The sequence below is a fragment of the Lepeophtheirus salmonis genome, chromosome 4, assembly GCF_016086655.4.
Source record: "Lepeophtheirus salmonis chromosome 4, UVic_Lsal_1.4, whole genome shotgun sequence".
In the NCBI taxonomy this organism is placed as follows: Eukaryota; Metazoa; Arthropoda; class Copepoda; order Siphonostomatoida; family Caligidae; genus Lepeophtheirus; species Lepeophtheirus salmonis.
Window position 1 is genome coordinate 37,795,274 of NC_052134.2, and position 20,855 is coordinate 37,816,128.

The following is a 20,855-nucleotide window of genomic DNA, read 5'->3' on the forward strand; positions in this document are numbered from 1 at the left end:
AGCAAATATGAATAGTAGAAGCAGATTTCCACCCTTATAATATAAGTTTCGAATCAAACCTAGGGGCTTTTATGTAGAACATAATAGAAACATGCATAGTATAACCGTAGTCAATAACATTAAGGAAAGTTATCCTAGTAGTTCACAAATATGCATTATACTAATAAAGATGTGTCACGAGGAACACTTCTGAATCAGTAAGAGAGCTTCATTAAGTAAGGAAAAAATACCTAACGGAAACAAAAAATTTACAGCGCACTTTTAAAGCTAATTATTAGCACAACACATCCCACTTTTCCATATAGATAACCTTTTCATCACAGCAGAGCCCTTTAAAATGTACCACGGAGTAAAAGAACTCCAAAGAGCACCTGTTATAAACTCCTGCTATAGAGTATAGAATAATGAAACTTTTATATATATATTTTTTAATAATCCATTTTTTTTAATAGTTAAAAGACCATTCTGATTATGACCCTACTCCACAAATACAAATTATGCAAACGTCCCAGTAGGTACATTATAATTACCGAATTTCCCTCAGCGACATATATATATTTTCAGTTGAAAATTTTCGGAAGACCGATACTAATTTTGGAGCAGAAACCAATATAAAAAATATAGCTACCGTGGCAACGCTATATTCGAAAGAGATTTGGAAAATTATTTATACTTATTTTCAGTACGTCATGTGATGGAACAAATTTTCAGACTTGTAGATTGAGAACACAATACCCACATATTAAATATTGTATGATACTTCATTGATGTTAGAACAGATTGATCATAATTAGCTTTAATGCATACCTATAGTATACATACATTAGACATGTAACGACAAATCAACTATGTACATGTAGATTGCTAAGGTTAGTAAAAAAGTCCAGATGAGGATATCCAAAGCTATTTACAAAGAGGAAGAAGGGCCATCTTCTAACTATTTAATACAATTGACATAATTTAAGGATAACTTCATAGTACTACATATAAAACTGCGAAGCCATAAACTATCTAGCTCAGTATGAAAATCCCAAACATAAACATCAGCTGATATTTAACAAGTAATCCACTATTAAAATTGCTCTTATGTACATATTTATAACTAGAAGTCACGAAGCCTTTTATGGTAAAATATATAAGGCTGTTACAAGGTCATTCTAAACGTTACTTAAAGAAGTTTATTCGTAGTGAAGCAATGAGTACTAAATTTTGACGGCCACTCACTTATATTGTCCATTCAATAAGGTTACACTTCCCATTTATTTTTATCATATTAAATATTGATATTTCTATCAAAATAATATGATGCTACCATACCTATAAAAAATATTCACAGGTAAAATATATCCAGCATAATTAACTAATTGCATACTGCCAACTGAATTATACATAATTGACCTACAAATTATTTTATACATAGTATCGATCAATGAACGTAATGCAAACTTCATTTTTAAGTTATTTTACAATTTTGCAATCGTTTGAGCTAGTATATCTGATTACTTTTTTCACACCCATGACGTGCAAATACCTAAAGTTTGATGAGTTGATCTATAAACATTTTTGATGACTCAATGCATATCTTATTCATAGGCAGAGTAATTGAGCGTACCTGACGTTAACCACAGTAAAGAAATGTTTAAAGCAATAACTGAACATAAATTACATACTACATAATTTTCTTAGGATGCACAAGAATAAGGAATACAATATAATACTGAAGGATTTTAATTCTAACATTATATCCTACTTCCCTTTTCCCAAGACATCACACTCATAAAATATTTTTATGAAATAAGTATGTGTACTAATGATTGATCTTCCTCAAACACTTAGCCTTAAGGGTCATTACTAAAATAATTAAATGTTAATATTTTTTTTAAGATTGTATTTCATGTGTTTTTATAATTTTTTTAAATTTCTTATACACTATACAGCTCATAATCTGTGCATATGAAAGAAAAAGAGATAGAAGGGAGAACCATCATTAATATGTCTAAATATAAAGTGATCCTTTATCTTGCATTTAAGGATCTTGCTTTTACTAGACAATTGTATAAGATTAAAATGGGGGAAGTGTCCTTCTGTAAAGTACATAAAGAACAAAAACTGTTGGTTAATTTATAACGTATATATATATATAATTTAAACTTAGCGGCAACGGAGGACAGAGCAAATGATGGTTATAGTTTTTCTAATTTTTTTGTTTTTTGATCAAACGTCAAAGGGCCTTGTTGAGGAATGGGTGGGTAAGAATGTGGAGGGCTCATCATTTTTAAATAAAAAGTTGTAAGAGTAGTAGTATGGGATAATAGTAATAAATGCTGTAAAGTTTTTTAAGAGACAACACTCCTTATTTAAAACAATGAGGTCACACACACTACATGGCAAAAAATTGGACTTCATTAGAAAAATGTAAATGAAATTCTTGATTATTTTTTTTAATAAATAACTTTTTTAGAGGAGTACACGCACATTTTTTTTTTTTTTTTTTTTTTGATCAGCAATATAAAAAAAAATTAACAATCGTAGAAGCAAAAAAAAAGTAGTACTTGGTTTGCTTATGTTCTTGTTTCAAAGCGTGCAGGAAAAAAAAATAATTCACTATAAATATAATTCTATGCTTGACAAAATCTAAATAAATAGACAATTGGAACATAAAAAATAGATAATATAAAATATGATGTTACAAAGTTTTTTTGTTTCATAGGGAGCTTTATAAATAGAGACAGAGCTTCTGATCCATTATGGCTTCGAGATATCTTTTTATGTTATATTTAATTTAATTTGTCGGACCAGTTCATCTATAAAAAAATAACAATTTTTAGCCAAAAAATCAACTATGTTTTCTATACAAAACGGATGTTAAGAAAGATAGAGTCGTCCTTAAAAATTAATAATCAAGATTCTTAATAATAATCATTAATTTAAATCAAACTATATGTGGGTACATATAGAAAAAGAAAAAAGTAATTACCTAATAGAGGTTAAAATTATTAAAATTGTTTATTTTATAGAATATTTTGAATGTTAGGTTCGAAGGACTCTCGAAATCTCAAACTAAGTATCTAATAGCGAATAAAAAAAATAAAAAAACTAGAAAAAAAGATAATGTAGCGTGGTAAGAGTAAAAAAAAAAGAAAGAAAAAAATTAGGATTATTATTATAGCAATACAGCTTCACTCAAGTTTTTTTTTGTTAGTAGTAAAAAAAAATTGAGAGGTGGAAGCCATAATCTATTCTACGGAATTAGTAGGCAGTACACCAAAACAAAATGTATAATAAAAAATGATACGATTACAACTAAACTAAAGCAGGATTTGAGTGAGACTTTGATATGTTAATTAAAGGTTCAGGAGATGTTAATTAAATTTCTTTCTAATTTTTGTAAAAAAAAAATAAATTACTTTATGTGTGAAAAAAAAAATGTTTTTATTATTAAAATTATGAAACAAATATAAAAAAAAATATTTCAGGAAAAATACACTATCTAAGAGTATATAGGCATACTTGACACTTCTCACTTGTAAGCTTTAAAAAAATTAAAGATTTGTAATTGACTATATATTAGAAAAACAATTGTCAAGTACACGAGTAGGAAGTACCAATATATTTTGATAAGCACACCTCTGTTATTGTTCACGGATTGCTCAGTCGAATTTAAAATATTATAACATTAATATAAAGAGTATATCAATTATTACATGTTTTGTATATCTTGGAGGGTAGCTTCCATGTCTTCTTGTAGCATTTTGTTCTTATCTTGCTCAGATCTCAAATCGTCTACAAAAATAAAATTAAAAAAATCGCATGCAAATAACGAAAAATAAATAAATAAATGAAATATCCAGTCAACAATTTAGGTCAAGTTCAGCAAGCTCTGTTGTTATTTCATGCTTCATTCACAAAACAAACAAAAAATATTTAAATCAAGGAGTAGTTGAATGCATTTTCTCCCTCTTTCATGTCATTTCAATTAATAAAACTAATACTTAGTGTCAAATGAATTTACCTCAGAATGATGTCTGCACATAAGAGAAATAAAAATAAAAAGTTCAAATTATTTGTTTAACTTATCTTTAAATGAAATAATTATACTCAAAGAATTGATTCTAGAAGTGACCAGATAACAACTAACTACATTATTTATATATATTAAAAAAAAAAAAAATACCTTCCAATCTGTCGACTTCTTTTTGTAATTTTTGGACGGATCTTTCAGCAAATTCCGCACGTGCTTCAGCCTACCATATAAAAAATGTTAAAAAATATAAACTTTAGTGAAATTTTACAGAATTGTACCTCCTTGTGCTTGGAACCCATCTTTTTAAGTTGTTCGGAGTATGACTCTTCTTTTTGCGATGCCTGCAAAAAAAAAAAAAAAAAAAAAAAAAAAAAAAATACAATATAGAGAAAACGTGATTAAATGGAATAGGTTAGGAATAAGAGAAAGTGAAACTAAGAACAAATGAATTAAAAAAATCATTTGTACTTAATTTGTATTCATTTACAAAAATTAAGATTTATTGAATTGGTTTAATCCTAAATAATAAACTTTACTTTTTCCTCAGAGACTTCCAAGGATTTAAGATTGTTTCCAACAACTCTTAACTCTTCTTCCAAATTAACGCTCTTAGCTTCACCTAAAAAAAAAAAAAAATATTAATATGGGTTTACAAATAAGAGATCAGAATAATACTATTTTCGGCACGTTCTTCAGCTCTCTCTAAATCAGCCTCAACCATGGCGAGTTTTCTAGCAACCTATAGTAAAATATTATATTGTTAATAATGCAAATTTAAAATTAATTAAAATATGTACTTCAAAAATATTAATAAACTTTGTGAAAGTGAGATTAATAGAAAAAAATGGATTGCCAGAATAATACATGCAGTCAAAATATATTTATAAAAAAAATTCTTTTTCTAAGATATATTTGTCAAAATGAGTAACTAAGAATACGGAAAATCGAAGATATTGAGAAAAAAAACAACTAAGGATTAATAATGCAACTACCTGATTCGAGATGTCAATGTAGTTTTTATTAATTAATTATGAATAACGGAATTATTGGTCCTGAGGTCATCTATAGCTAGCACACTAGTGCAAACTAGAGTACAAATATTATGTACGAGTGTAATTTAACTCTCGTAGTATAAAAAAGAAATTAAGACAAAAGCTTGTATGCAATGAACATATTTGATACTGTAAGTATCAAATATAGGAATTATTGTATGCTTTTATTTGTACTAAAACCTTCATTCCATAAGAACGATAATTTTAAAGTCGTAATTACTTTTTAGCTTACTATCAATTATAAATCGTTTTCCTTTGTTTTTATTTCACGATTTAGACTAACAAAGAGTTAAAATATGAAGGACACGTTATTAAAACAGTTGTAAATCGTCTTACAAATTAAGAAGGGAAAAACTCAGTAGATTTAAAATTTACATCTCCCACGTAAAGTTCATAGTTACATGTGCGGGAGGCATATTAATGACAGTTATTCGTCAAGTTTGAGTCAGAGTCCAGTTTGGAGCAGTCAAATGATTAAACTATCAGCATATACATGACTGAGGTAAAAAAAAAAATTACATGCAAAATAAAAAAAAAATATGAGGCTAAGTAATTTCTAGAGGAATGATGATAATATATTCGAGGGATAAATAAGTATCTACAGTTAAGCAAAACAAGAAAAAGAATATTGAACTAAAAAAAAGTTTTTTCTTTAAAATAAAAGAAAAAATGAACATTTCACCTCATCGTATTTCCTATCGGCTTCTTCAGCCAAGTATTTGGCCTCTTTGAGTTGTTTTTCGAGAGCTTCCATTCGCTCCTCATCTGATAAACTCCGGTTCTCCAATACCTTTCGCATACTATTACAAAATTAAATAAAAAATAGCCTCATAGCTCCTGATTTAATTTTTAAATAAATAGATCAACCTCATTTATCAGGGCGGTATATATAGTGATAATGTTATTAATAATAAAAATGTTTGCAACAATATCTAACTAGGGCTTTGTTCTGTTGAGTAAGGGGGAAGATGACTGGAAAATCGCGGAGGACACCTATATATTTATCTCAAAACCTTGTACTTTTTTTTTTTGGGGGGGACTCAAGGTTAGAGGATTCAAAAGTGGGGAAGGGGGTCGTCCTTGAAAAAGTCAAGTCAAAGTGAATAACAATGTGAGTATATGAATGCATGTGAGAGAAGAAAAGGAGGAGAGCAACTTTTTACTTTGTTGTTTTTTGGCTTTTTTTTTTACCTCTTCGTATTTTTTATCAGAGTCTTCCGCGATTTGTTTAGCGGTAACTAAATGATTTTCCAAAGCAGTAACTCTGTCATCTTCCATGTTGAATTTGTTTTCCAGGGTTTTACGAATCCTACGGAGGGTGGGACATAAAATTAAAAAAAAAAAAGAAAAGAGACATGAAAGAAATGAGTCTGCAACAACTTTGAGTCGTTCTTTGATAAAGGTGTGGTTCGCAGCATGAGTTCCCAAACAGGGATTAATAAGAACTACAACTCCACAAAGGGTGGGAATGAAATAAATCAAGCAAGACTTGGTCTAGTTGAAAGGGGGTTTCCGGCCGGCCCCGCCGCCACGGGGATCAAAAGACAGCAAACTCTCTATGCGTTTTACCGTTCAGACTCATCAGCTGCTTGAGATGCTTCCGCCAATTTCTGCGTGGCAATGGAGAGTCTCTCCTCGGAGCGCTCCAAATCCTCTTCCAACAACTGAATGCGGCGATTCAAAGCAGCGACTTCTCCCTCAGACTAAAAAACAAAGGAGAAAGAAAGAAAATGAGTCAAACAGGACTGGGATGGATGAATGCTGCATGCAATGTTACTTCTTCGCGACGACTCATCTCGGATTGGTACTTGCGTTGCATGTCTTCACAGTCCTCTTTGTACTTCTCCATCTCCTCCTTCGTCTGTCTCATTTTCTTCTTGAGAACATCCAGGATGTTACTTCCTTGAACTTGATTCACTGTGCTACTCATGATGACGATAATGCTCAATTCGGGGCAAAAGATGAAGGAATCAACACAAAACTAGACAACTCAAATACACTAAGTCACAACTCACTCAATCACTTCTCAAAGACTAGAGAGAACTGAACTAACTTTATTTGAGTAACTCTGGATCAACGCTTTGACGAAAAAAAAAAATTGGATAAAATGGGAGTGAAACGTTATGTGAGTCGCTGCTGCTGCTGCTGCTTCTTTTCAACTTCTTCCTCTAGAGCAAAAGAGAGAGAGAGTAGAAAAGGCTGGCGTCGGCTGCCAGCACACAGGGACTCTTCTTCCTCCATCCATTCTTTTATTATACAATATTTCCTTCTTTTTTCTCTTCTCGCTTCTAGCTCTCCTTCTTTTCATTCCTCTTCCTCTTATTAGAGCTGCCTTAAAGAGCAACTCCTCAGGATTGCTGACTAATTCAACCGCTCTTTATTATTATATGCATATATTGAATTTTTTTATTACTACTTGGTATCTTAGGAACCCACGCCCCTTTGTCACTTATTAAAGCCTGTCAACTCAGGATGGAGGATCCCGGCTTTTCAATAAATGAGAATTTATCCTGGATTCTTTACATTCCTCCCAAAATGCATTGAGAATCCCCTTTTTCAAAATCCAACTAGCAAGATACACAATATGTGGGATTAGTAGAAGTAAGTCATTTAATTGACGGGTAAGGAAGAAAAACATTTTTGGAATAATGGACAATGAATACATCCTTAAGTCAATATACTGTTATTAAAAAGAAGGTTATTTACATAATAATAAATATATTTTGGAATGTAGAGAGAAAAGAGAGATTAATAGAGAGAACCAAACTGGAATTCAATCTTATGGTTATTTCTACCTGAATTTCATGCCTTATGATTGGATCTAACTCTCACAATCTTTTTAGTACTATCACTCAGATCCGCCAATTTTATCCATTCGTCCCGTTCTTTGACAATTAATTTTATAAATGAATTAAATCTAGCTGAGGCACGATGCCTCTAATGATCAAATCATCCAGAGGCATGCATTCATCATCCACACTCTGTGCATGCAGGGTAGTAATAATGAATGAAAATTAATCATTGGTAGGTATGAATGTACATGCCTGACCTATTTTTGATTCATTGTTATTATTATTATTTTTTGCTATTTACTTTCCTTGTTTTGAATATTTTTGTTTGTTTGTATAATAATAATAATAAAATTCTAAGTAAATCCCTTGTTGAGCATTCAATGAAACCTTATGAAACAACGTAACCTCATAATATCTCATTAATAGGCTACCTATGAGAACCTCTTTATCCTTTTGTTGGTTTTCTTATAAAATACTTAGTATGTACTGTTAGATTTAGTCTTACCACCACGACCCAATCTGGTTTGTACGTATTTAGATATAATATGGAATAGAAAGTATTTATATATTCATTTTAGATCATGATGACGAATGTTATAGTCATGGTCTGATTATATGTAATATGGATACAGTCATACCTTGACATACGAGTTTAATTCGTTCCTGGACGGAGATTGTTAGTCAAAGCAATTCATTCTATATGAAATAACTTTAAAAAATCACGGCCCATTGTCAATTATCTACCAACTTGTATGGCAATGCATATTTCGACTCGCAATCTGCCTCGTATCTTATAATTTTTTTATTAAAAAAACCTTCTTATGTCGGGCTACTCGTATCTAAAAGGTAATATTACTGTATTCAGTATTGCCAAACGCATAATATATATGTATGTATGTATATGATTATGAGTGTTTTAGAAAACCAGGTCTTTCTTTCAGGATTTGAGAAAACATGAAACCCAAATTTCGCCTCATGTTTTGTCGTTATTCTTTTCTTCACACACGCTCATAAGATGAAAATACACATTTTGGTCTTCTTCTTATTACCTTTTAAGGTAGATATACTTTTTTTTGTTATTGTAGTTGTTTGTGGTGGAAGAATATGAACTTCTGATGATATAATAACATTTTTTTCTTTTTTGATAAATGCAAAGTTATGACTAGTACCTACATAGAACGAACACACGTATCGGTAAGTATTACCTTGAGAATAGAAAAATATATTATACAATTTATACATATATATAAATTTATGTGTAATGATGAGAGAGCCACAGCAACAATTCGTTCTTCCTACTTCAGGTTGCTTGCTTGTTGTTTTTGGCCGCCTTATGTGGCCGAGTGATTCCCTTTATTTTTACAACCTTAAATGAAAATAATAGACGTACAACAGGTATGCAACGGGCTGTTTTTTTCCCTTTATTTTTTGAGTATGACTCATTTTTTGTGATTCGAACTAATATTATCCAACAACGCTTCCTCTAAAAAAATTAATAGTAAAGACAGAAAGAAAGAACTATCTCATCATAATCATCATGGATCTAAATTGTTTATTTCCCAAAAGAGTCCTGCCCTAAGTCATTATAATATGTCTTTTGACATCAACCATCCTTTTGCATCACCAAAATATATAAAAACCGGTTTCATCCTTCCTATCTTGCTCTTTCCAATATAAGTGTTCTAAATAATAAAATCTCAAAATGGTGGATTGCTGTGCCTATATTTATGTTGGTTAACGGTAGTTCTCCTCAAGATATATAATGAGTCGTATTGAACTTTAAACTTCTTACAATCCCATTCTAATATTTATCGTAACACATACAAGTGTACGATCCGAACCGTTACTTCCTTTATTCCTTTTAAACATACATATTACACACATCAAAAATCCATTCCATTTAGCCTTTCAAAATGTGTCCCTTAAGGCTTTTTTGGCAAGGGTCTTCGTACAGCTATTAGTATTCAATTGTTATTTCATTAATTGATGAATCGACAATGTCCTTCAAATGTTTTATAGTATACCTACATATATAAATTGTAAAAACAAAGATGAGTAATCTAACGATAAGTATGGGAAAAGAAGGAATTTTACATACCTACATCCACATATTGCTATTATAACTTATAAGAGCAATAAGGAAGAAGAACTACGTACAAAATCGTATGTCTTTCTTTGAGGAGCAATGCCTCAATGATTCACAACCAATAATTATCAAGTATTACTACTCTTTAGTTATAATTGACGAATCACGGAATACATATGTACCTTTGAATGAATCTTTATTGTTTTTGTAAGGGAGTTACTTTCTTTATCTCACCCTGAGCTGTTTAACCCTTTAGCGGGTGGTCATCGAAATATAAAGAATTTAAAAAAAAATATTATAAATATTTTTAATTTATTGCCCTTTTTATTCTAAGAAATAATTATTTATACAGTTTTTCTACTTTTTTATTTTTACTCCGAATATCAGAAGGAATGTAAGTATCCTGAATGGGCCCTTTTGCCTGTTTCACTGTAAAACATGTAAGTCCCGGACGGGACTCTTTCCTCATTATGGACAAAAATATTCAAGGAATTGAAGAATCTGTGATTACTTATTATTTTACTATTTAAGTTTTTGTCACTTATATTAATGAGTCTCCATCTCAAATATAATGTAATTTCTTTATATATAATATTTTTTATAATCAAAACAAAGAAAAATATAAAAATTGTTTTTTTACAATGCTGATGAATTGTGGAATTTTTTTGAAGGAAACCGATGAATTTCGTTTTTCGAAGAGCAATTTTTTCAAATTTGGCTATTTTGAACAAATACTGGGATATGTAATTTTGTTGAAACAGTCTTCCTGGCTTGTTAACTTTGCTCTTCCCCCTCTTTTTGGAATTTCTAAAGGGGAAGTCATACTATTACTTAGTAGATCTAGTCAGGCTAGATGCAGAATTATTTTTTGTAAGAGGTTCACTAAATTTAAGGGGGAACGATTTTAGGCTCATGTATTCTTCAACGAAAGTATTAAAGTGGTTTATATAGAATCTACTAGGTACGCAAATATATGGATCTAATGCTTATCCAAAAAGTATCATGTACCATCTCCTGGCGCTTAAAGGGCATTTGTATATATGTGTTAATATATCGGACTTATCGATATCGACAATTATACCGTAATAAAGTTTCACAACAATTGGACAAGGAATATCAATTTTTCTTTTGTAATTTTGTCGTATCTTTTAATATTTTGCAAGGGATAGCATCCTAAGTCTGACGATATCATAGTGGCAGTCTTATTGTCCTTCCATCTCACAACAAGGATTCCCTTTGTTGAAGTATAATCATAATGACCTCTTAGAATGGTTTCCTTACTCATCTACTTGGAATCCATCAGTGATGGCTTTTCAATTCTATTGTCCCTAACAGTACTAACATATCTGCATTCATAGGTATCATTTAAATATTCTATCAAACTTACACTAGAAAATAAATGATCTGCCTAGATGGTAGTTTGAGAAAGTCTTAACAAGAACGATGTCAACTTTTGAAATAAGTAGAAAACTATTTTCTATTGAGCGGAAATTTTGGTGATGATTCGAGAAGGTTCTTATAACACCTTGATGCATGAGGATATCGTGCACAAATCCGTCAATACTTCCCTGACAAAGGGCTAGTAACCCTATTTGTCTTATCTCGTTTTGACTGAATGTATTTTTTTAGATTAGGGGGTTGAAATATAAATCAAAAAGTGACTAGTGTCTCAAAAATAAACTATGCGAATAACGACATTTTCTAAATTTATTCAAAATCAAGAAAGGTTTTTGGCAAAAAAAAAAAAATATATCTGTGGAAATTGTACTTTAAGTTATTTTTTTAGACTTAAAATTTGACATACAAGAATTGATGTTTAACTGAAATATCTGTCATTTTCTAAACAATTTTTTAGTTTTATTATGTTTTCTCTTTTTTCATCAAACGTCAATTTTTAAGAAGAAATGCCATAAAATGATAAATTTTGGGCATAACATTGTAAACCTAAATATTGCAATTAAGGTATTTTTAATTTCTGGAACCTTTTATTATATAATTGCTGGAGTATTTGCAAAAATGAACCCGTTATTGAAGGTTACTTTTTCGCAGACATTATTCTCCATAACCTTTTTGATTTTGCAAATACGAAAAAACTTGTTAGTTTTCTTTACAATGCCAATAAATGATGTTTAATTTTTTTCGCAAAGTTAGTGCAACACATTAAAAAAAAATCGTGAATTTCGATTTAGCATTTTATGACAAAAATAAAAGATGGACTTCTCATTTAGACAATTTTTTTCATGCATGTTGGTGTGCTAATTCAAGTTTATAGCACTTTTTTAAAATTCATAATAATCCATTTTATATAATATACAGGCGCTATGTTATAATGCTCGCCCGCACCGAGGGGGTATAAACATTAAAAAGAAATAATATTGACCATTTCAGTGTGATTTCCCGCTCCCTCCTTAGCCTGAGTAAGGTCGGGTAACCCTCTGCTAATCATATATATTACATTAAAGAAAACCTATGTCAATTTATCAAGGGAATTCCTTCAATAAAATCCCAAATATCTTTGATTAAAACCATCCAAAATTAAGGATATTGCCCCACTCATGATTGAAATTTAATAAAATAAAAATTTCACCAGTCTTTTCATTAAAAAAGGTAGACATCTATTGTGCCTCTTTTCTCCAATGTCTAAGAGTAGTGGTGAATTCGAGTATTACTCAAACTCGAAAAAACTTTAAAAAAGGTAATATTTTTTCTGACAATATCTATAACTTACCCTAAATATTTATTGTAAAATTCGAGTATACTTGAACTCGAATAACGAAAACTGTGAACATTTGAATAATGATTAGTCAATTTTCTAGTACAACTAAAAAACCCGTACAAAATTAGCTACAAGCACTTCCCGTTTATTTATAGAAGAATTGAAGTATTAAAAAGGAGAACCATATCAAAAACTCAAATTGAGCAAATTTAAAATTTTTACTCGAATCCTACATTATCTGAGAGTTTCCAAAACCCTTATTCAATGATATAGTACCCCAATTTTATTAATAGAGGAAGACAATATAGAGGGGACAAAGTATGCAAAAAAAAACTGTTCCATTGCCTTAAGCTGTTTACTTTGGGATTCTTGTTATGCCAAAACAGCAATCAATTTAATGGGCTGAGTTTTCCCCTCTGAATTTTAACATAATAGATATATTTTTGGTGGAGCAATAGAAAAAGTAGAACTATGACTCATTGCCAAATGGGCCCTTCCTAATTTTCGGTATCATTTGTCATTAGGTTGATTTTTGGCAAAGTCTTGGGCTAAGAGTCAAAGTAGAACCATGAAATCTTACTCCAAAAAGTACAGGAAAAACGATACAGACAATAGTGAAGGGTCCATAGGGCATAGTTATACATTGACGTTGCTTTACCAAAAATGGACCTATTATGTACTAGCAGAACAAACACAACAGCTGCATTAAATTTCTTACAATAAAAATATAATTTTTTCCTCAGTTTGCCTAATTAAGTCAAGTAAAAATCCTTGTCACTCTATATCCTCTTTCTCTAAGATCAAGGCTTAACTAAAATATTTATAATTCCTCTAAGCATTGGATTTTAATATGTTTTAAAGACATGAGAGCAGGATGAGCGTTGAGGGGTCAAAAGTGTATATACCGAATCAATTTCACTTTAACTTCATTAAGGGATTTGCTTTAATTGTAATAGCAAAGATGGCCAAGGAAATTCAACAAAGATTGTTCCATAGGGCATCTATGTTGTCCAATTTGGACGGGTCCTTCAGATCTCAAAATTTAAGGACTGACACATCTCTAATAATTTCCCCTCCCGTATGAGATATTATAATAGATATATGTAAGATAAGGAACATGTATGATCAGAGGAATTTTTTGTCTTGTACAAGTTTGCAATTGAAAAAAGAGAAAAAGAAAAAATGGAACATGAGCTCAAACTCAATAATACATAATATCTATATGTACATTGTACAGGGTGCGTAAGATATATGTACATTGTACAGGGTGCGTAAGATATATGTACATTGTACAAGATGCGTAAACTATATGTACATTGTACAGAGTGCGTAAGCTATCTGTACCTCGAAAAGGATTTATTTTCAAAGGCAATTTTCTCTCCACCCAGTTATCAAGTTATCAGACTAAATAAGTCAGAGTATGAAAGTTTGATGGATTCTTATTGATTATATTTCAAATAAAATAACCTCCAGTCTCAATTAAGGTCTCTAAACGAGGCCTAAAGCTCAAGCAGGCCTTCACCACTTGGTTCCTGGAAAATTCTGGAGTTCATTCACGATCCGAATAATAAGTAAGTTTTTGGGGTTGCAGGCAGTTCTGTTGGTTTGTCATCCGATCGTGTCCCACACACAAAAATCCATCGGATTCGGATCTGGCGCGTTTGGAAGCCAAAAATCGGATGAAATGAAGTCATCAAAATTGTAACTTCAACCTTTGACCTGAGCCTGCATTGTTGTTGCCTCAAAATCACTTTTAGGGCCTAACCTTACAAACGAACGTCTCAATGAGTCCCAGAGTTTGAGCAATTGTTAATTTGTCGTTCCCGGCGAAGATTCCAAGGAGAAATCCGTGCCTTTTCCAAATATTTTTGGACAATGAATTCATCAAATTTTTTTTTTCTCAACTGGTGCAGGTTTGAAGAAGCTATCTAACAAACAAAACCAGCTGCTTAAATGCCCGTGTTTCCCCATAGAACACGCCAAAGTGACGGCATAGATAGCTTGCACACCATCTATATAATAATAAATGTTATTGCATGCAGTCAAAACTAGTCATAGATCCCATTTCGAAGGGTCTTTTGAAAATACGACCCTACTTGACGAAACGACTACTAGTCATAAGATAACCTTGTATTTACCAAACAAACAAACAAAAAACCCTTTTTTTCATTCATAAGAAAAAGTTAAAAATTTTTAGACAATTGTTTTGATACAATTTCTCCTAAAAACAAAAGTCGTCTTGTTAAAATCTGCCCTCTTTTATCTACTTATTCGGAAAGGTCATTCATTATTCTTTCTCTTGAATAGAGTACACAGATATACTTTTTTACTCGTACATAAAAAAGAGCACATACCTTGCAAACGGTACATTATTATTATCAAACAATTGATACGCTAATGTAAACATAATTGCTTCATAATCTTGTTCAATCCTTGTTCATATATTATGAACATTGAAGATAAAATAAGAACTATATCTTGGAGATAGCAGTTTTAGCTGTTTATTCATGATAAAATGTAAGAAGGGATATGAATCTATAAATTTATTTTTCGATCCTTGATGTTCATGATGTATGTATATTGTAACGTTTGTCCTTCCTCAAGGACATTCTATTACAAATAATATTAACGATTATTATGCAAGTATCTCTTAAAGAAAATTTGGAAAAAATACAATTAATTACATACTTACTAGCCTCTTAGTAATTTTTTATACTAGGGATCCGCAGGGCCTTCAAAACTTTTCATTTGGCTACAACCTTATTCCCATCACATTTAGTACACTTCATCTTGTCGTAACTGACGAAATTAACACTGCTTAATTGGCTCATCAAAAGCTTAAAAATCTTAAATTTATTCCTTATCTTTCAAAAATCTTCCAAAATAATTTAGGTCTTTTGACGAAGATATTTTGAACTTAAACAAAAATATTTTAATTATATTTAATTAACATCCTGGAGACACTGCATTGCTAATCGGTCCCTGTCACTCTGGAAGGTGGCCGACCACTATTTTACGCTAAGCTTTATTCATTAATTTGTATAAATCTTGGGGTTTGTTTTGATTTTCAATTTCTAATATCAGTTTCATACATCCCATCGGCTAGTATTTAAGTTCCGTAAGGCATCTTCTTCTTTTTTTTATGCCAAGAAAATCAAGGCATTAAATGTGTATTTATTTATTTTTTAAGATGAATTAAACTATAAAAAAATAATATTTTTTCTTACAAAATAACATTATAATTGAAACAAATCTCAACCATAACTTTAAATTTCATTGAATGAAATTAACAATATCACAGTAAATTTGTTTACTTCTCTTGAGATAAATTTAAGGGAGTAGTGTTTTTATTTGGTTTTATGAAGTCCTTAACATTTTTTAAAACCTACTCAGATTTTTAATTTAGTAAATTTGTACATCTTTCATTTCTTTCTTCATCGATGGATTCTTATCGCTAGTGGTAGAGTTGTAAAACCAAACCAGGGGGATTGTCAGCGATGGAAATTGGATGTTCGGGAGTTTCTCAACCAAGATTTTTTTTGAAAATAAACTTTATTAGAGTGCAACTTTTAATAATATCTGAATATATATAGTCAATAAATGAATCGTTAATGAAATAATTTTTTAAATAAAATATGTTAATGAAAGTTAGAAGAAGTGTTAATATAGAAGCAGTTGTTTAAACTTCCCTAATTCATATATTAGTCATTATTTTAATTACTCAAAAGGGTGGATGAAGGATGCCTGTTTTAGAGGGGGTGGTTTTAGACCATTTTCATAATAGGGAGGATAGCACCCTTCCTCTCATCCCCCTACAACTCAATAGGGACGTCTGTAGGGGATGGGCTGGAGAGGCTGTAGCCCATCCCCAAATTAAATAATTTTTGTTTTTTACTAAAAAATTTAATATTTAATTTTTTTTTCTATTATTTTTCGTCAACAACTGTGAATTTTTGAAATTTTTCTCCAAAAAATACTACTTATGACTAATTAGGGACTTCTTGCATTGTGCAACAAACCTATTGTGACTACAAGGACCCTATATTTAGTATTGACCTCTAATCTCGGTTGCATTATCCTGTCTGATTTATTTATATGTCTACCCGCTAAGAAATATCTAGTACTTTAAAACTTGCAATGTTTATGTATTATGAGCTGTGTTGGCCTAGCTCCATTGTAATAGGGGGGGGGGGATAGCATGTGCAAATTCTTAGACTGTATATTTACAAAATTTGCCACCCTACACTATTTAAAAAACAAACTGGTATTTTTGTGAAAATATTCAACGTAGTGGGGCCACGCCCCTCCTTATTATGAATAGTTAAATGAAAAAACATGTACATATTTCCATGAAGTTGTGTAATTTTTTTGATTAGAATATGAAATGACATAAATATACAATACATTCGTTTTTTTATTAAATTAAATATTTATCCACGATAAAATCAAAGTCAAATATGGAATCTGGGAGCGAATTGAAGGATACCTGAGGGATAAAGCAATGTACTTGTATTTTGCTGTTGTTATTTCAATATGCAGCTATTTACAAGATGATAATAACCAAATAATAACAAATATTCAAGAACCTTGTAAACAGACAGCAAGAAATTCAAAAGAATGTTGTTTAGATGAAAAAGAAATACCATCAACATTTTAGAGGGTCATTAAAAAGTTAATCAAAGATGCAATATTTTATTTAGTAGTAAGGTACTTTTGATTGAATATAAACATATGTATATAAATAAATATATTAGAGTATATATTTTCACCAGGGGTTCTCAAATTACTCAATGAGAGAAGCCCAGGGGCGTTGTATGACATATATGTATTTACTTAAATATTTATCAGGTCAAATTTGTAAGTATCATTTATGATATAAAAGTTCAATATTTCCACAAAATTGAAGGGTCCATTAAAATAAACGTCATAATACTTCAATATAACAACGTTCGGTGTTGTTCCAACAGTAATATACAAATCTACTTTGTGTTTTGTTGTCAACTGACGATTTTTTATTTACTTTCTAATGTTGTGAACGAATATTAATTCGTCAAATTTTAATTTGATCCAGGTCATTGATAACATTTCCCTGATATTTGTTAAATAATGACAGATAGTGGCTTACCTTCACTTAATTTCAAGCATTTTGGATGAAAGATTGTGAAATGCAATAAAAATAACTTCGTGAGTAACGCAGGGCCTGGTTTTTGAAAAAAATCCAAAAATTAAAATTATTTAGAGAAAAAATTCAAACTATACAGTTAATCACCAAAAATTGGTTTATTTATTTATTCTTTTGAAAAAAAAAATTTTAAATAATTAACTTCTCTTGAAAAAATCATTGGACAACTAAATTTTATGGAAACAAAATTCAAAACCCAGAGCGGTTCACAAAAAATTAAAAAATTTGAAAAAAGTTTCAAATATAACATTTTTCGAAAAAAAAATTCAAATATCATATTTTTAGATCAAAAATTTCACAAAATTCATAGTAATTCACAGAAAATTACTGTAGAGTTTAATTTTCTACTGCATCTCACGCCCACACCTTGTGGACGTCCCTGGGATACTACCTATGAATTTTAGTAATTTTCATAATAATAATAACCATCATTATTATCAAACACATGGAGTGAGCACCCTAGAACAATTAAATTTCAATGAATGTCACCTTTGTTTCCATACATTTACTCGCTATAATTAAATCCATGATTTATTTAAAAATATATGTAATAAAATTCGAAATGAATGTCCCTTTCACTTTCTGCTTCGGGATTCTCAGCCATCATTAATGAATCAGTCAATGGAAACAATGTATTGAACTATGTATTCGTGACATAAAAGAACAAGAATCATTATCATTCATGAACAATCAATCCTCCTAAGTGTTCAAATTTACTTTTCATTAGGGTGTGTTACTTAGTTATGTGTATAAAAATATACTCACTAATAAATTTTTTGTTAGTGAACCAACCAAATAAAAAATAATAACAGGAATATCTACCTTCAGTTGTACATTTATCATAATTGCTTAAATTATGATATATGTATTTTTTTTTTGTATACAATGTGTGTAAATTGTCAAACAAGTCATTTGAAATGATATATTACATAAAACATAGCATAGTTTTAGATGAGTTGGAGTGCTTTTTTGTTAAAGGGTGTAAAAATGTATTTTCATATTTTATGTATAAAAAGTCGTCCGCTTTATTGAAACTTCATGGTAGCACAAGAGATTTCATTGTGATTAGCTGAATAAGTACAGCTTACTGTTACACCAATGCCTAAAATAGAAGCAGGAAATAAATATTTAAGTACAATAAAAATAACATACCCATATACAGGCTCTAAATATAATTTTGACAAACTTTATATTACTGAAACATTTTTCACTTATCCCTGACTAGAAACTTGATATTTTGACATATTGTACAAAGAACATACAACTCAGATTTAATGCAATATGAAGCCCTTTGGCTTGAATTACGCGCTTCAACCCCCCTTGATATCACAAGCAGATTTTATTAATATAACCTGTCTCAAGTTTTGTCCACAGTTATTTGTTTCTTAGGGCACTCAAAATTGGGACACGTTTAATACAAACAATGTTATTTTATTGTGCAAATCCCTTTCTGGTCTACTCTCTCCCTAGAACTCAACCCCCTTGATTGCAATATATATTGAGATCATGCAAGGTTCATCCTAAAAATAAATTAGTAAATGTGCTGAAAAAGTTTATAAATGTGGTAAAAACACAACAAAACCTGGAATTGAAAATAAATTCGACATTTTCTCTTGCATATATGTATGTAAAATTCTTCTAACATCATTTTTCTTCTTCAATGGATCTTCAACTTCTTTTTCTTTTGTTTCCTTTTTGGGGTTCAACAAGTGGACAACATGGATTGACTAATGGAGTAGTAAATAAACTGTCAAAGAAAATAATCCAAAGTACTTAGAAACATTGATGAAGAGAAAAAAGGGCTAGGAAGTTTATCTAACAAACAAGAATGACTGAGAAAAAATGGGTTCAGAATAGTGTTTATGAGTGATTGAATTCCTGCATATAATGGGGATGTTAAAAAAAAAAAGAAATTGAAAATCAACTTGGTAATCCTGACAATTTAAGGAATGTTTTGGAGGATATCAGCTACAGTTTGCCGTGACAAGCGAGGAAGATGGAGAAGGAAAGAAACAAGGATATTGCCAAGAATTACTCCAATATCGATCCCCAATTCTACTCTGAATCCAACAAGGAAGTAGGATTATAACTCCACAACAAATCCTCAGGGTTACGCTCCGTCTTTTATGAGCACACACGAATGTTCAATCAGGGGTTGAGTATAATTGAATCTATTAAAGACAAGATATTCACTACTCAGGAACTAAATTATAATGACACTGCAAAGGAAAAGAAAATTCATTCTTCAGATTACAAATTTATAGGCTTTATATAACTAGTGTTTATCATCAAAAGCGCTTCGGCCTATGAATATATTTTCATCATAAATTTTTTGGGTTATATAGGGAATATAACTTACAATGACATCAATACCTAAAATGGAAGGAGGAAGTATTACATACAGCTCAATGAAAATAATATATTCATAAATTTGGCCCGTTAACACAAAAGAATGATTCTTTTCAAAATTAAGTCTGGATTAAATTATATATTCTTCGACGACTTATTATCACTTTCAATCAACAAATTATTCTAATTTATCTTTTGGAGGTCCAAGAAATTACAATATAAAGAAGCAAAAAAGAATTATCACAATGAAATTATTGACGCGGTCGAAAATAAATATATAATTAGAAATTGATATATTATTTTTGAAAGGCTTTTTTTTGGGAGGGGGGTTTTGTGCTTGGTTTTTGGAAATTCAAAGAAAAAAATCAAATAATTTAACTTTTTCGTAAATAAATTTGAAAAATTAAACTAAAAAACACGTTTAAACATGAAATTTTTTCTAAACAATTTGAAAAATCCACAGTTATTTCTCAAAAATTCAATTTTTGGAAAAAAAATTCAAAAATTAAACATCAAATGATATAATACTGTAGAGAAAAATTTCAAAAATCCATAGCTATTTTCAAAAAAGGATTTTTTTTTATATAATTTCAAAAATCTATAACTATTCTAAAGAAATGATTTTTTTTGGGAGATAATTTCAAAAATCCACAG

The 20,855-nt window shown here is 30.3% G+C and overlaps 1 protein-coding gene and 1 long non-coding RNA gene across 7 annotated transcripts; one reads left to right on the forward strand and one right to left on the reverse strand.

Annotated features, from left to right (window-relative positions):
* Positions 1–2,552: 2,552 nt before the first annotated feature.
* LOC121115884 (tropomyosin-1, isoforms 9A/A/B) lies at positions 2,553–7,435 on the reverse strand. Of its 6 annotated transcripts, none has more exons than XR_005863706.2 (9): positions 6,854–7,366; positions 6,646–6,779; positions 6,268–6,385; positions 4,700–4,763; positions 4,561–4,643; positions 4,303–4,365; positions 4,175–4,244; positions 3,628–3,783; positions 2,553–2,804 (listed from the first exon to the last, which is right to left on the reverse strand). XR_005863706.2 is itself a non-coding variant. In XM_040710054.2 (9 exons), the coding sequence occupies exons 1-9, from the start codon at positions 7,004–7,006 to the stop codon at positions 2,801–2,803; spliced, it is 768 nt and encodes a 255-aa protein (XP_040565988.1). In that variant the 5' UTR covers positions 7,007–7,435; the 3' UTR covers positions 2,553–2,800. The 6 variants fall into 6 exon arrangements, 4 of the variants coding, with proteins under 4 accessions (XP_040565988.1, XP_040565989.1, XP_071743987.1 ...); XR_011779809.1 differs by lacking the exon at positions 6,268–6,385 and adding an exon at positions 5,759–5,876 and having other exon boundaries at positions 6,854–7,239; XM_040710054.2 differs by having other exon boundaries at positions 3,705–3,783; positions 6,854–7,435.
* A 1,364-nt stretch (positions 7,436–8,799) lies between these two features.
* Positions 8,800–10,480, forward strand: LOC121115885 (uncharacterized). Its single transcript, XR_005863707.2, has 3 exons — positions 8,800–8,925; positions 9,025–9,062; positions 10,342–10,480. It is a non-coding gene; the product is annotated as an uncharacterized lncRNA (long non-coding RNA).
* The last annotated feature ends 10,375 nt before the right edge of the window (positions 10,481–20,855 follow it).